The sequence below is a fragment of the Amblyraja radiata genome, chromosome 35 (genome assembly GCF_010909765.2).
Source record: "Amblyraja radiata isolate CabotCenter1 chromosome 35, sAmbRad1.1.pri, whole genome shotgun sequence".
In the NCBI taxonomy this organism is placed as follows: Eukaryota; Metazoa; Chordata; class Chondrichthyes; order Rajiformes; family Rajidae; genus Amblyraja; species Amblyraja radiata.
In genome coordinates this window covers 9,304,127-9,318,714 of record NC_045990.1, presented here as the reverse complement: position 1 = coordinate 9,318,714, position 14,588 = coordinate 9,304,127, and the positions used below count along the sequence as shown (strand labels likewise).

At 40.4% G+C, this 14,588-nt stretch overlaps 1 protein-coding gene across 5 annotated transcripts in view; it reads left to right on the top strand.

Annotated features, from left to right (window-relative positions):
* Window positions 1-14,588, top strand: part of LOC116991956 (dedicator of cytokinesis protein 7-like) — a 142,573-nt gene that overhangs the window by 46,625 nt on the left and 81,360 nt on the right. For all 5 annotated transcript variants that reach the window (XM_033050972.1, XM_033050971.1, XM_033050970.1 and 2 more), the window contains exons 9-15: window positions 812-961; window positions 1,128-1,208; window positions 2,593-2,749; window positions 4,127-4,251; window positions 4,889-4,982; window positions 6,273-6,435; window positions 12,961-13,078. In XM_033050972.1, the coding sequence (XP_032906863.1) occupies window positions 812-961; window positions 1,128-1,208; window positions 2,593-2,749; window positions 4,127-4,251; window positions 4,889-4,982; window positions 6,273-6,435; window positions 12,961-13,078 (888 nt within the window). The remainder of the gene's footprint in view (window positions 1-811; window positions 962-1,127; window positions 1,209-2,592; window positions 2,750-4,126; window positions 4,252-4,888; window positions 4,983-6,272; window positions 6,436-12,960; window positions 13,079-14,588) is intronic.

Here is a 14,588-nt window from a genome sequence, read left to right as displayed (position 1 = left end):
AACCTCTCCCTATAGCCTAGCCTCTCAAGTGCTGGCAATATCCTCATAAATTTTTTCTGCACTCTTTCCACCTTAATGTCATCACTCCTACAGCAGAGTGACCAAAAAATATGCATGTGCCATAGACATGCGTCAGTCTGAAGAAGGGTCTCATCCTGAAATGTCACCTATTCCTTTTCTCCAGAGTTCAGAGATGCTGCCTGACCCGCTGAGTTACTCCAGCATTTTGTGTCTATCTTCGGTGTAAACCAGCATCTACAGTTCCTTCCAGCACATATGAATGTGTCATATGCTTTTCAGTCAATGAAATACGGTTGCAGCTGTGGTGTTGCAATTATGGCAGCCAGGTAGCACCACAGCAGGTTCTCCAAACTAGCAAAGAGATCATTCCTAGTTAATCTACATTTAGGGGTTAGTTTAGGGATAAAAATTGGCCGGCATCACTCACTTTTCAAATCATTGTTGTGGGCTTGTTTCCTTCACCTATAAGCACAAACGGCCTCTTCTGTATTGAATTACCAGAGGTCAGTGCAGTGGAGATGCCAATGTCTTCTCAAATGTGGGCACTGAATTTGTAACCATCACAATCTCAGGTTCCCAGAGGAAGTTTGAGACGTGCTAGTCATTAGAGCAGATCTGAGCTTTCATCAAGAATATCGTGCTGTTGTGCCCCATATCCCAATGTCAATGATAAATAAAAATCATCTGCATTATTATATGGAGGATTAAAACCACTTTAGAGTTTTAAGCTATGTAGCTACTCAAATTATTTTGATCAAACTAATTGCTTTATTCTTGCCATTCACTGTAGATTTCTGAGAACTTCTACTTTGATTTGAATTCTGACCAAATAAAAGGTCTTCTCCGCCCTCATAATCCCCATGCTGCTATCTCCACATTGGCCAGGTCCACCATCTTCTCCATAACGTATCCTTCTACTGACATATTCCTTGTAATTAAGGTAAGAACTGAGCTTCCCTGTCTTCGTTTGTTAATCCCTGTTCAGATGTGTATTTGAACTCAGCGCACTGACCATGAATGGATTTTCATGCTCATTGACATGGCTAGACTTGGTGCATTTAATCCAGACTTGTTCATTTTGTATGTGATGCTTCTTTCCATTGCAGCTTGAAAAGGTTCTGCAGCAGGGTGACATTGGGGAATGTGCTGAACCCTACATGGTTATGAAGGAATCTGATTCCACGAAGGTGAGGAGGGAAACTACCTGTGTAATTGTTCACTCTGAAAATCTCTGTATCCAGTATCATAAGTTCCAGGAGCAGAATTAGGCCATTCGGCCCATCAAGTCTGCTCTGCCATTCAATCATGGCTGATCTATCTCTCCCTTTCATAACCCCATTCTCCTGCCTTCTTCCCATAACTCCTGACACCCTTACTAACCAAGAATCTATCTCTGCCTTAAAAATATCCATTAACGGCCTCCGCAGCCTTCTGTGTTAAAGAATTCCACAGATTCACCACCCTCCGACTAAAGACATTCCTCCTTATCTCCTTCCTAAAGGAACATCCTTTAAGTCTGAGTCTATGACCTCTCCCACTAGTGGAAACACCCACTCTATCCAAACCTTTCACTATTTGGTATGTTTCAATGAGGTCCACCTCTCATTCTTCTAAACTCCAACGAGTACAGGCAAATGCCCAACATATGTTAACCCACTCATTCCTGGGATCATTCTTGTAAACCTATGATGGTATCTATGAGGCGTTACGTGTTACTTTAATACAATTGTTTCTTTGCTGAATAAAAAGTCTTAACAATGAACGTCATGAACTACAGCATAAACTAATGTTCCACTGCTGTGTTTTCCTATTATAATGCTTGCTACAATTATGTGGATAGTTACTAAATGCTCACCTTAATGTTATAGACATTGCCCATATCACACTGTCTGCAGCTTTTGTCTCTGAGAAGGGATCGGTGACCAAGACCCAGTCTGGTGTAAAACTGATGGGGTGCTGCGGCAGTGTCAGTGGTCCCCACACCATTGGCCTGCTCTATTAGGACAACTGGACATGAAAGATGCCATGACATAAGTTAGATGGAACAGTGAGTTCCTCCAGTGCCCCAGACAATATTCCTTCTTCAGCTACAAACCAGAAGCTTTTTCATGATATTTGACGTGCATGTAGCAGATATGCCTTTAACCTGATAGCACATAACCACTCTATATGAGATATTTCCAAGAACTTAGTGCTTTGTAAAATAGTTATCCTTCCAGCTCTCTGTCAGTCTTTGCTTGTTCTTTTTCTCTTGTTCAAAGGTTCTTTATTAGTCACATACACCAATTGGTGTAGTGAAATGCGTATTGCCATTGCAGCTCATAAAAAAAGAATACAACATAACAGTAATAAAGAAATTTAAACATAAAAAACATCCCCGCACAATGATTCTCATTATGAGGGAAGGCACAAAGTCCAGTTCCCATCCCCATGTCCACCCATAGTCAGGCCTATTGATGCCTCCACTGTCCCCTTTATGGAGGCCCGATTTTCTTCCTCCTCCCCCTTTCCCCGGGTTGATAGAGAACTATTAACAAACACTCTTTTCCTTGTTTGTATCTCTGCCCGTAGCACAAGGAGAAGGTGGAGAAATTGAAGAATCAAGCAGAACATTTTTGCAACAAATTGGGCAAATTCCGAATGCCCTTTGCCTGGACCGCAATCCACCTCATGAACATAGTGAGCAGTGCCGGGAGCCTGGAACGTGACTCCTCTGATTCAGAAAATGGTGAGATCCAAACCAGTAAAGTTGTTTGCACCGAAAATAGACACAAAATGCTCGAGTAACTCTGACGTCTTGACCCAAAACGCCATCTATTCATTTTCACCAAAGTCGCTGCCTGACCGGCTGAGTTCAGTTAGGTTAGAGATACAATGCGGAAACAGGCCCTTCGGCCCACCGAGACTGCACTATCCTACTCACACTGGGGACAATTTACACATATACCAAGTCAATTAACCTACATACCTGTACATCTTTGAAGTGTGGAAGGCAACTGAAGATTTCAGAGAAAACCCACATGGTCACGGGGAGAGGGTACAAACTCCATGTAGACGGCATCGGTAGTCGGGATCAAATCAGGGTCTCAAATCAAAGGCAGCAAATCTACCGCTGCGCCACTGTACAGCTCCGAGTTACTCCAGTAATTTGTGTCCAATATTCTTTGTGATATGGGACCACATCAGAACCTTCCTCAAAGGTACTTGACCAAATCTGGAATTGTCTCATTGAAGAGAGAATTAATCAAACATGCACTGTTACTTTAAAAGAATGATCATATGTTTGAAAATTGTGTGGGGAAAGAATTTGATAGTTCCAAATAAATAGCTAGCTCTGGCACAATCCACACAGTTTTTATCACTGCTCCCATTAAACATTTGATATTTGATGAAGGGAATGAATTTGCAGTAAAAGTTGGATTGTTTTCTCTGGAGCATCGGAAGCCGAGGGGAGACCTGATAGAACAACAGGCACTCCTCGACTTGTGTAAACTCACACTTACATAATCTATTCTTTAAGCACGCTGCTATATTTCCAAGTTGCGCATCTCGGAAGCAGTGCGCTACCGCTGTCGCATGTGGCCATTTCCACAAGAAAGTCAGCTGTTCCCGCGGAGGCTCCCCCGTGGTCTTCCGACATGCATGACATCTGACATCCGCTTGGCATACCCCTTACATAATTTTGGGAGCATATGTATATTAAATGATGGGAGTCATGGATAGAGTAGACAGTCACCCTTTCTCCCATGGTGGAAATATCAAAGACGAGAGGGCAAAGCTTTACGGTGTAATGGGCAAAGTTTAAAGGAGATGAGCAGGGCATGTTTTCTATACGGACAGTGGGTGTCTGAAACATCCTGCCAAGGGTAGTGGTGGAGACAGATTCCACAGTGGCATTTAAGAGGCTTTTGGATGGTACACAGATATGCAAAGAGTGGAAGGGTATGGATCATGAGCAGGCAGAGGAGATTAATTTAACTTGCCATTATGTTCAGCACAGATATTGCGGGCCATATGGCCTATTCCTGCGCTGAGATGTTCCATGTTCAGTAGTAATAGATCGATAGAGAAATAAATTGTCATTTTACAATTGCTTTGTTTCTAGAGCGAAAGGGCACGTGGACAGACCGCAAAAAGAGAACATTGGAACGGATGAACCTTGGGGACGATGCCTGTAACTACACCAACTTTCGGCCAGCTACCCTGACAGTCACAAATTTTTTTAAACAGGTAAATAATAATGAAATATCAAGCAATGTCATGGGAAATGAGTTGGTACCATTTAACATATTTGGTCAAGATTCCTCTCTTTTGCAGATCACAAAATTAGATTTCTTTGATCATTCCTCATTATTTGTGATTGAGTAGAGGTGTAATTTTCTTTGCATCGGGTTAACTGTTGTATGTGCCTCCACGTTACCTCTGGCAATGCTTTCCAGGCACCTGCCATTGTCTCCATGAAAAAACTTGTCCCACATATCTCCTTTAAACGTTGCCCCTCCAACCCTAAAGATATACCCTCTCGTCTTTGACATTCCCAGCCTGGGATAAAGGTTCTGACCGTCTAGGATGTTATACTAAAGAAATATTCAGCTGACAGCCTCAGTATTTTACCAAATCCAAATGATGCTTTCCACAGTGTCAGCTGTGTCATAACCTGCTTCAAACTATTGTGTGTACGGCTGAAGCCAAAGGGACAAATGATGCCTGGTGTGTAAGTCCATGAACAATGTGTTTATTGACTCGTTTCCTTATTATGTTCAGGCACTGTCTGGATTCCAAGATAGCATTGTGTTTCTTTCCTGGTCCAACAAAGAAGCATTCTCGAGCCGAGGGTTTGATGTACCAACGTCTTTTGTTTCCTCAGGAAGGGGACCGTTTAAGTGATGAAGACTTGTACAAATTTCTAGCAGACATGAGAAGACCCTCCTCAGTTCTGCGGAGATTACGCCCGGTGACAGGTAACTTACTCAATACTGAAGCGTCAAGAAATGCAATGTGACAATATTAACAACTTTCTATATTGAAGAATACACGTATTGCAGTTTTTGTTGAAGATTGACACAAAATGCTGTAGTAACTCAGCGGTAGAGACAGCATCTCTGGTTAGAAGGAATGGGTGATGTTTCGGGTCGAGACCCTTCTTCAGACTGAGCTTGTTGATACCAGCATTATTTGGCTATGCCCAGTTACCGTTTTGACTGAATTCACATTTTAGGTTATTAGTTTGCATTACAATCTATTCAAACTCCAGATTCAGGGACAGTTTCTTCCCACACATGGCAATAAAAAACTAAACTAAACTAAACTTGGGGTATAATATGCTTTCACCCTTGTGAAAAAAGCTAAAATTGAAATTAAAACCCTAATTGTGCCATAGTTTACTGATAAATCTCCAAGATGTAACCTCCCTTCACAATTGGATCCGCACATACTGAATCATGCAGTCCTTAGACACTGAGATATGGCAACATAAGGTTGATTAGATTATAGGGTTGAGAGTAAATACATGGCACCTAGCATATTGCCGATGAGTGGTTATTTGGCCTGTATATCAATCCCTGTAAGAATCTCAAGGAAACCAACATATGGTGTCTCAGTGGTCGATATTTCACGCTCTGATTAAAGTTTCTCTCAACCACAAAGATATTTGGCCTTATCAGAAATTTGTTACAGAAATGTCAGGATCAATGTTCAATCTGCATTATTACCTAAATGTTTTTAGGAGGTGGGTATAGTGAACGCTTGTTTATTCAGTATTCATGCATCCAGAATCCATGTGCATCTGGCAAACATTTGTTTTATTGAAAATCACGATTTTTATTTCAAGTGTGAAAAGACATTTTTAATATAATTATGACATTTATACATACAGGTAAGACCAGTGCCATTATAGACTGATTAGCTGGCACTTCCTGTGATGGTGATTTATGTGATTTAGTCTTCCTCTATTTTACATTAATACACTTTAATCTTATTATTAATTGCAGTGGCACATAGTGAAGTAATTTATTTAAAGTTCATGTATAGAATACATGAGGGTAATGTGCAGTAGGCATTTCTGGAGACCAGCATATTCATGCATTCAGCATCCTCACTCCCCATGGATGTCAGATGGCTGAGAGTGTATACTGGTCTCAGCACTTGGCTCCAATTGCTGGCAGCAATCTCACACAAGGGAAAGAACATTTTATTTTGTGCATTTCTATGCTCTGTCTTTACATCTTGAAATTGTTCCCCTCTTTTTGTAGCTCAACTCAAGATTGATATATCTCCTGCTCCTGAAAGTCCACACTACTGCCTCTCCCCTGAGCTGCTACATGTCAAACCGTACCCAGATCCTCGAGTGCGTCCAACTAAAGAAATCCTGGAGTTTCCAGCGAGGGAGGTCTATGTACCATACACTGCATACAGGTGATAATAATTCTCATTCATATTAACTTGATAGTTGGTTTGTACCAATGCCATTGAAATAGACCAAGTGGGAGAAGAACATCTTGTGTTGTGCAATGGTTATAATGTCCCTTAATACTATGTCTATATACCAATTATTGCTTCCTGGTCATGTCCCAAAATTCACTGGACCTTACCAAGTGCAACCAAACTATTCTGTTTCTCTGTTTCAAAATTGGTTGCAGCAAGTTCAGTGACAATGAAGAGCATAGGAATATCCTAAAGATTTGTTAGACAGTGTATTAAATTAAGTTTCTCTCTTCCACAATACAGAAAATGCTGGAAACACCCAACCATAGTTAAGCTGCAGTTTCTTTAACTGCCCTAATTTCATAGCTTTTGTTCTTCTGTTCAAGCTCTCTCTATCATTCTGCAACCTCCTCATTAACATTCAAACATATGACTGCATCCATTACTGATCTCCACAGCAGCACTTGCTTCAACCTTTTAGGGAAATATCCATTGTTCTAACCATTGTTCCCTCAACTCTTCTCCAACTTAAAACTATATTGATTCCGGTCTTTCCCAATTTTGACGAATGGTCTTTAACTTAGTCATAGAGTGATACAGCGTTGAAACAGCCCCTTTATCCCAACTTACCAACGCCGACCACCATGTCCCATCTACACGAGTCCCACCTGCCTGCGTTTGGCTCATATTCCTCCAAACCTGTCCTATCCATGTAGCTGTTCAAATACTTCTTAAATGTCACAATAGTACCTACCTCAACTACCTCCTCTGGCAACTTGTTCCATACATCCACCACCCTTTGTGTAAAAAAACTTGAAACACTAAATCTTTCCCTTCTACACCTTACAGATTTCTAAAATACTTTTATTTCCGAATCTCTGGTGATTTTTTTAATTTATTTTCTTTCTCTTCTAGCTTTGTTCTTTAAAAAAAATATTTAATTGTCAATGAGGTGTTATTTGTGATATTTAATTGTAACCTCGGTCATAGGATAAAAGCAGTTGTGTATGTAAAAGCAACTTGAGCAGGTAATATTTTAGGTGGTGTTGCATGTAAAATTGTAACCTCTGTTATAGGAAAAACCCTATCTATGCCTCCCTTAATTGAATATACAGGCACTCCCCAACGTACATTATGGTTACGTCGCACGTACCCTTGTGTATCTCAAAGTCCTGTGAACAACTTATGCAGGCAATATTTTAGGTGGTGTTGCATGTAAAATCAATCACAGCTAGAGGATCCTTCCCCTCCTTTCAGAATAATTCCACTTAAAAATTTCTTTGGAAATTGACAAACAGACAAATAGCTGTCTTGGATTGAAACAGTATAGGAGGAAACAAAACGGTTTCCATGTAACCTCCCCGCAGTAATCAGACACCATTGTCTCTTAAGAACAGTCTGCTAGTTTCACTGTGGGAGGCCTTTGAAATTGACAACATTCGCTTCCATTGTCTCTTTTACAAGGAAACTTGCGGTAATGAAATAAAAATAAATATAGCTGTTAAAGTCTTTTATTTTTGAGAATCCTACAGGAAAAATCTGAAACGCTCAGGTCTTTAGCCCCTTTACCCCCATTGACACAATTTAATATATAACTGTTTTCTCTCACACAAGGTTTGTTAGGACACAGCTTTGGCAGAACTACCTGTGCTGCAACTGAGTAGATTGGGCATGCAGTTGTTAGCTGGTCTTGGTCGGCTGCTCTCTGCATGTCTGTACCAAAGATACTAGAGGAGCCTTTGGTCTGTACTATCACGTCCAGCCACCAGGTGTCCTGAGTTTTACATTGAGGGCCCTCTAGTGGCATAAACATAACAATGCAGCTTCATTTCAAACAATTGATGTAAACACTAAGTTTAGTTTTAGTTTAGAGATACAGTATGGAAACAGTCCCTTCAGCCCACCATGTCCTCATCGATCATCTATTCAGACATATTCTATGTTATCCCACCTTCTCGTCCACTCCTTACCCACCAGGGGCAATTTACAGAAGAATATTAACCTCCAAACCGACACGTCTTTGGGATGTGGGAGGATACCAGAGCATCTGGTGGTCTCAGGGAGAACGTGCAAACTCCACACAGACCAAGTGCTGGAGTAACTCAATGGGTCAGGGAATAGAAAGATGAAATTTCATTTGGGGAACTTTCTTGTCTGAAGCTGCCTGACCCACGGAGTTCCTACAGCACTTTGTGTCGAACTTTCATAGCATCTGTTGAGAAATAAGAAGGCTCATGTCAGAACTTGCTGAATTCTGCCTCTAGCTAAATCTTTCAACCACATTTAGCTGATATCAGGGTGATCCTGGTGAACCTAATGAAGAAATGAAAATGTGGACTGATTATTATGGCTATGACTATTATTTTTTATTTTATTTAACCAGGAGAAGTCTCATTGAGATTAAAAATCTCTTTTACAAGAGAGTCCTGGCCTATTATGATAGAAGCTAGGTGATGTTAGAGTCAGTTTAGGTACATAAGAAAAAGCAAGGGAAGGAAGAGTTAAACATGTATTGGTGCTGTTAATTATTGAGCATAACTAACAGTGACGAGGGGAATGGCCAATTTATAGGTAGATCTGAAAAGTTCAGAAGTAGCAGCAGGGATATTGGCCCTTTGTCCAGAACAGCAAAGGGATGGCATATGAACAAGCAACGTCTGGAGATTCACAACTTCCCTCTCAATCTTCTGACTTGCTGATTTACGCATTTATAATTGTATGCTAGTACATCATTAAGGACTTGAGAGCGTAGCTATAAGGTGTGGGGGGCACACAAGGAGTGCCGAAAAAAGCACTGGATGGTGGTGGAGGCAGATAGGATAGGGGCATTTAACAGGCTTTTAGATAGGCATGTGGATGGAGGGATATGAATGAAGTGCAGGCAGAGGAGATTAGTTTAACTTGGTATCATGTTTAGCACAACCCATTGTGTGCCAAGGTACCCGATACTGAGCTGTACTGTTCTGTGTTCTATCATAACAAATATTCAGGGTGGTTTTGGCCATTTATATGGATAATTTTATGAAGAGAACCATTGTCAACGTGTGTTAATTTGTACAATGTTTTGTTTTGAAATAAAATGAGAGCGCAACTGATGTGCAAGGATTCCATTTACGAGCTATAAAATATGAGCAAGATTCCCTGAATGTGGCAACTGAGTCAGGAGTGTGAGGGATTTTGCAGTTTGTAAATGGTGTCAAACAAAATTTTTTAATCTTTAAAAGAAATAAGATGCACGATTGAACATCTCAATCCTGTTTAATTCCAGTAACTTGAGGTGTGTGTATCCCCACAGATAGTCCAGTTTGTTCAATTCGATCTGTTCCACGTGTGCTTTTAAAGTAGAAATGGAGAAATGGGGGTTGATGTGATGCCTGGGGACTAGAGCAGAATACATGTTGAACCAGAACCCTTTAGGCACGGTGAACAATAGCAGCTGTTGGAGCAGATGGCAATACCAGCTTCTTGAGCATTTACCTAACATACTTAAAGCAGCAGAAAAGCCCATTTTAAAATGTCCGTGCTCCTGCATAAGACCAACAGAAACTTCAATACCTTTCTGGATAATTGTCAGGAATTATTAACATGAATGAGTGTGTTTAACCCCACTGGGGATTGAATATTTGCCAAGTGCTTGGCTCCAGTGCACTGTAAAGTACGTTGCATGAAATGTCTTTATGTTCCTTTAATCCTCATTCAGTGCAACATTATCAATGGAACAATGACAATCAATGTCATTGCTTGCAGAAAATTCATAGGATTTTACCTACAAATGGATGTGCTCAATGGCTAACTATTTTCAAAATATTAACAAAAGCTTGTGACTGTACCTCGGTACATGTGACAATAAACTAAACTAAAATTATGGATTTATTATTACACTCCATAAAATTGTGATATAATGAAGTTTTACAAACGGTGTTCACTTTGATTAAGGCAATTGAGAAAGGGCAATGTCTTGTTGACAAACCAAAGGACAAATTGCTGGAGTAACCCAGTGGGTCAGGCAGTATCTCTGGAGAACATGGATAGGTGACATTTTGGGTCGGGACAACTATCCATTTTCTCCAGAGATGCTGCCTGGCCCACTGTGTTACTCCAGCATGTTGTCTTTTCTCCAGCATCTGCAGCTCCTTGTTTTTATCAGTTTTGTTCGTGCTGCCCAAACCCTACAAATAAAAATATAATCATACTGCATGCCTACATCATTCTGTGTGCATCAATTATTTTTTTCAATTTCTCTACTTTCTAAGTTTCAAGGCTTTTTCCCATGATTAACCCAAAAAGTCACTTTCACAACATTGCTCTTTGAAACAGCCCACTAATATGCCAGGTACACAAAAATGCTGGAGAAACTCAGCGGGTGCAGCAGCATCTATGGAGCGAAGGAAATAGGCAACGTTTCGGGCCGAAACCCTTCTTCAAACTCAGGTTTCAGCCCGAAACGTTGCCTATTTCCTTCGTTCCATAGATGCTGCTGCACCCGCTGAGTTTCTCCAGCATTTTTGCGTACCTTCGATTTTCCAGCATCTGCAGTTCCTTCTTAAACACTAATATGCCAGGTAGTTTAATCAGGAAAAAAAAAATGAAGAATAAACCTTGATAACACGTATACTTAAAAGCACATTACGTCTGCTCTCAGGATATTAACCTGCCTGTGTACAAAATTAAAAAGAAAATTTGCAAAATGAGATAAATCTGAAATAAAAATAGTAAATATCGGAAACAGGTCAGTCAGCATCTGTGGAGGACAGAGCATTTAATTTTCCAGGACAATGACCTTTAGCAATCTTGGATTAATAATCAATAAATAAATAGACAGAAACTTTTACTTGATGGGAAGGAACACTTGATGTAAAACTTGAATAACGTTCCATAGTTCAAAAAACGAACCTGTTGAATGTATGAAACTGCAAAATAAAAGCTAATAACTGTAACAGTCCAGGTAGCAGAAAAGTGACTGCAGAATTGAAAATGGAATTTTCCGAGTAAGAATGTTAAAGGAGTTGTTGCATTTGACACAAATTTATGCGCGTGTGTGTTCGTGTGTGACAAAGAATTTATTTACTATTGGACTTCTAATTTCTCTCTCACTTGGTTCAAGTCTGCCGAGCATTACTTTATCATAAAGAGAGGTAATGCCGTTTGTTAGTGAGTTTGATGTAAAGCAGCAGGCCAACTAGTGACCATTTTAATATTCTCCCACCTGTCAAACAAGAAGTTTGACGAACACACTTTATACAAAGACAGCTGTGGCTGCCTGGGTATTACTTTCCACAATAATATACGTTGCTGAACTGGATTTTGGCAATAATGCATGCAATCAGCTCCCAAATATGAGAGTCGCACCCTCAAATGTATTCATCCCTTCTATAATTCTTCCAAGAATTGTATTAAATACTTGTTTGATATGTACCTCTTTTAAGGATTCGAGCTGATACGCCTTGGTTTATAGCAGGTTAATTGGAGTCTCATAAATACAACAGGGATTTGTTTTTAGCTATAGTTTATTTTCATCTATGTTAAGGTGAGAGAAGTTTCAAGCTAGTTGCAAAAGATAATTGTTGCCATTTATTAATAGATGCCAATGGCAGCCTTGGGGACAGCCTGATTTTGAACAAATGTCAGGGCCTTATTTATATATGTAGACACCACAGTACGCATTTCAGGAGTGGCTGTTCAAAGCGTTGATCCACAAGGTGTAAATTATTACAGCAGAAATAATTAATTACCTGAAATTCAGAGCATCTCAAGGGTGTGAAAGGAGCTGTAGAAGCAAATCTTGATTTGATTTTCATTACAGCTTTCATTACATTGCATGAAGGAGGTAAATTACTTTGTATTGATAGTTGGTAGACAAAAATGCTGGAGAAACTTAACGGGTGAGGCAGCATCTATGGAGCGAAGGAATAAGTGACGTTTTGGTTCTTCTTCAGACTTCAGACACATCAGTCTGAAGAAGGGTCTCGACCCAAAACGTCACCTATTCCTTCGCTCCATTGATGCTGCCTCACCCGCTGAGTTTCCCCCGCATTTTTGTCTACCTTCGATTTTTCCAGCATCTGCAGTTCCTTCTTAAACATTTTGTGTTGATAGTTGTACACCTCTGCTTCCCTATCCAAAGAGATGGCACCTGAGAAGGGAGACCCTATTTCTGAGGTTTACTTTTGTCTGGTTATTTAAGTATGGGCAGCATCGTGGTGTAGCAGATAGAGCCGTTGTACCACAGTCAGGGACCAGGGTTCATTCCTGATTTTGGGTGCTGTCTTGTGGAGTTTGCACGTTCTTCCTGTGACCGCATGGGTTTCCTCCGGGTATGTTGGTTTCCTCCCACATCCCAAAGACGTGCAGTCTTGTAGGTTATTTAGCCCTCTGTAAACGTGGATTAGCTGGGCTGTTTCCATGCTGTATCTTTCATTCAGGTAGCAATAAAGAGCTAGTAATTGGCAAGTCTGGTTTGCGGCTTTATTTTGAATGTGTGTTGCTCACCCTAACCCACTCTCACTGTTGCCTTAGGAACCTGGTCTATGTCTACCCACAGAGTTTGAACTTCAGCAGCCGCCAAGGCTCTGTGCGGAACATAACAGTGAAGATCCAGTTCATGGCAGGAGAGGATCCCAACAGCGCCATGCCGGTAAAAAGCTTTTTGCATCAATGCCTTGCAGCTTTAGTCTGCAAACGTATGTTAGCACAATGCCTGTTTAGTCATGCCATCAAAGCACATATTGCAGAACCAATGCAGTCCTTATTAATTATTGAGAAGTCCAAATGAAAGGCTTGCAAATGAGATGATCACCCTTGCAAAAAGGGGTAAATCAGCTTGATGCTATCAAGCTTTAATTCTGAGACTCGGTATAAAAGAAAGTTTAAAAAAATACTTAGTTCATTAATGTTTTGTCTCACAAATATCCAGGATAACTGTGTGCTCTTCATTAGTTTTGAAGTCCTGTCAAATTATCAAAAATACTCAGAAGGGCAATAATAGAACTGTTTCTGTTATTGGCAATGGATGTTGGTCATTATAGAATCTTTAATTTCCATCTCATCAGGCTAATGGTTGAATGCCTTAAATGAAGATTAGTTTACTTTAGTTTATTGTCATGTGTACCAAGGCACAGTGAAAAGCTTTTGTGGTGTGCTAACCAGCTAGCAGAAAGACAACACATGATTATAATTGAGCCATTCACATTGTACTGATACATGATAAGGGAATAACGCTTAGTGCAAGATAAAGCCAGTAAAGTCTGATCAAAGATAGTCCGAGGGTCTCCAGTGAGGTAGATAGTAGTTCAGGACTGCTCTCTAGTTGTGGGAGGATGGTTAATTTGCCTGATAATAGCTGGGAGGAAACTGTCTCTGAATTTGGAGGTATGCGCTTTCACACTTCTATATCTTTTGCCCGATGTGAGAAGGGAGAAGAGGGTGGCTAGGGTGCGACTTGTCTTTGATTATGCTGCTGGCCTTGCCGAGCATAGCTCCTTTAATATTGCCCTGAAAGTTTGAGATTCTCGGAAAGAATAAATGTGAGACAGTGCAATAAAATCATGACTTGAGCACGGGGAGGAAGAGGAGTGTGGAGAATTAGAACCTGCACACAGAAGAAAAGGAATGAGGTTTTGTTAATGAATAACCGTAGTATCAAAATCAAGACAGGAACCGTGCAATAGACTAAGATGCTGGAAGCCAGAGGGTCGAAAGAGATCTTACTTGAGAAGCTTTTCCAGACAATAGGTTCTGTGTTTGACAGGAGCAGGTTAGACTTCATCAAAGTTTAACTGTGGGAAGAGTTATTTAATACCAAACACCCAAGCATGAGACTTTCCCACGTTTAGTGAGCCAGCATGCTCCTTTCACACTGATTTCACCCTTTGCTTCTTGATACTGATAAAGTTATATAACAAATTTTCACCTGCATTTGTACAGTTTTACAGTGTGGATACTTTGCAGAAGTACATATTGTACTTGCTGCTGTACCTATACTATTTAAAGCTCAATCATCGATGCTTGAGAAAATCGCAAGAACTTTTACTCCCACGGGATCTTTGTGAAATATTAATTAATTAATTCTCCGTTTGATGTTGAAATCATAAACTTTCTTCGATCTGGAATTTGGCTTCACTTGCTGCCTGCAGTGAAATTTATAA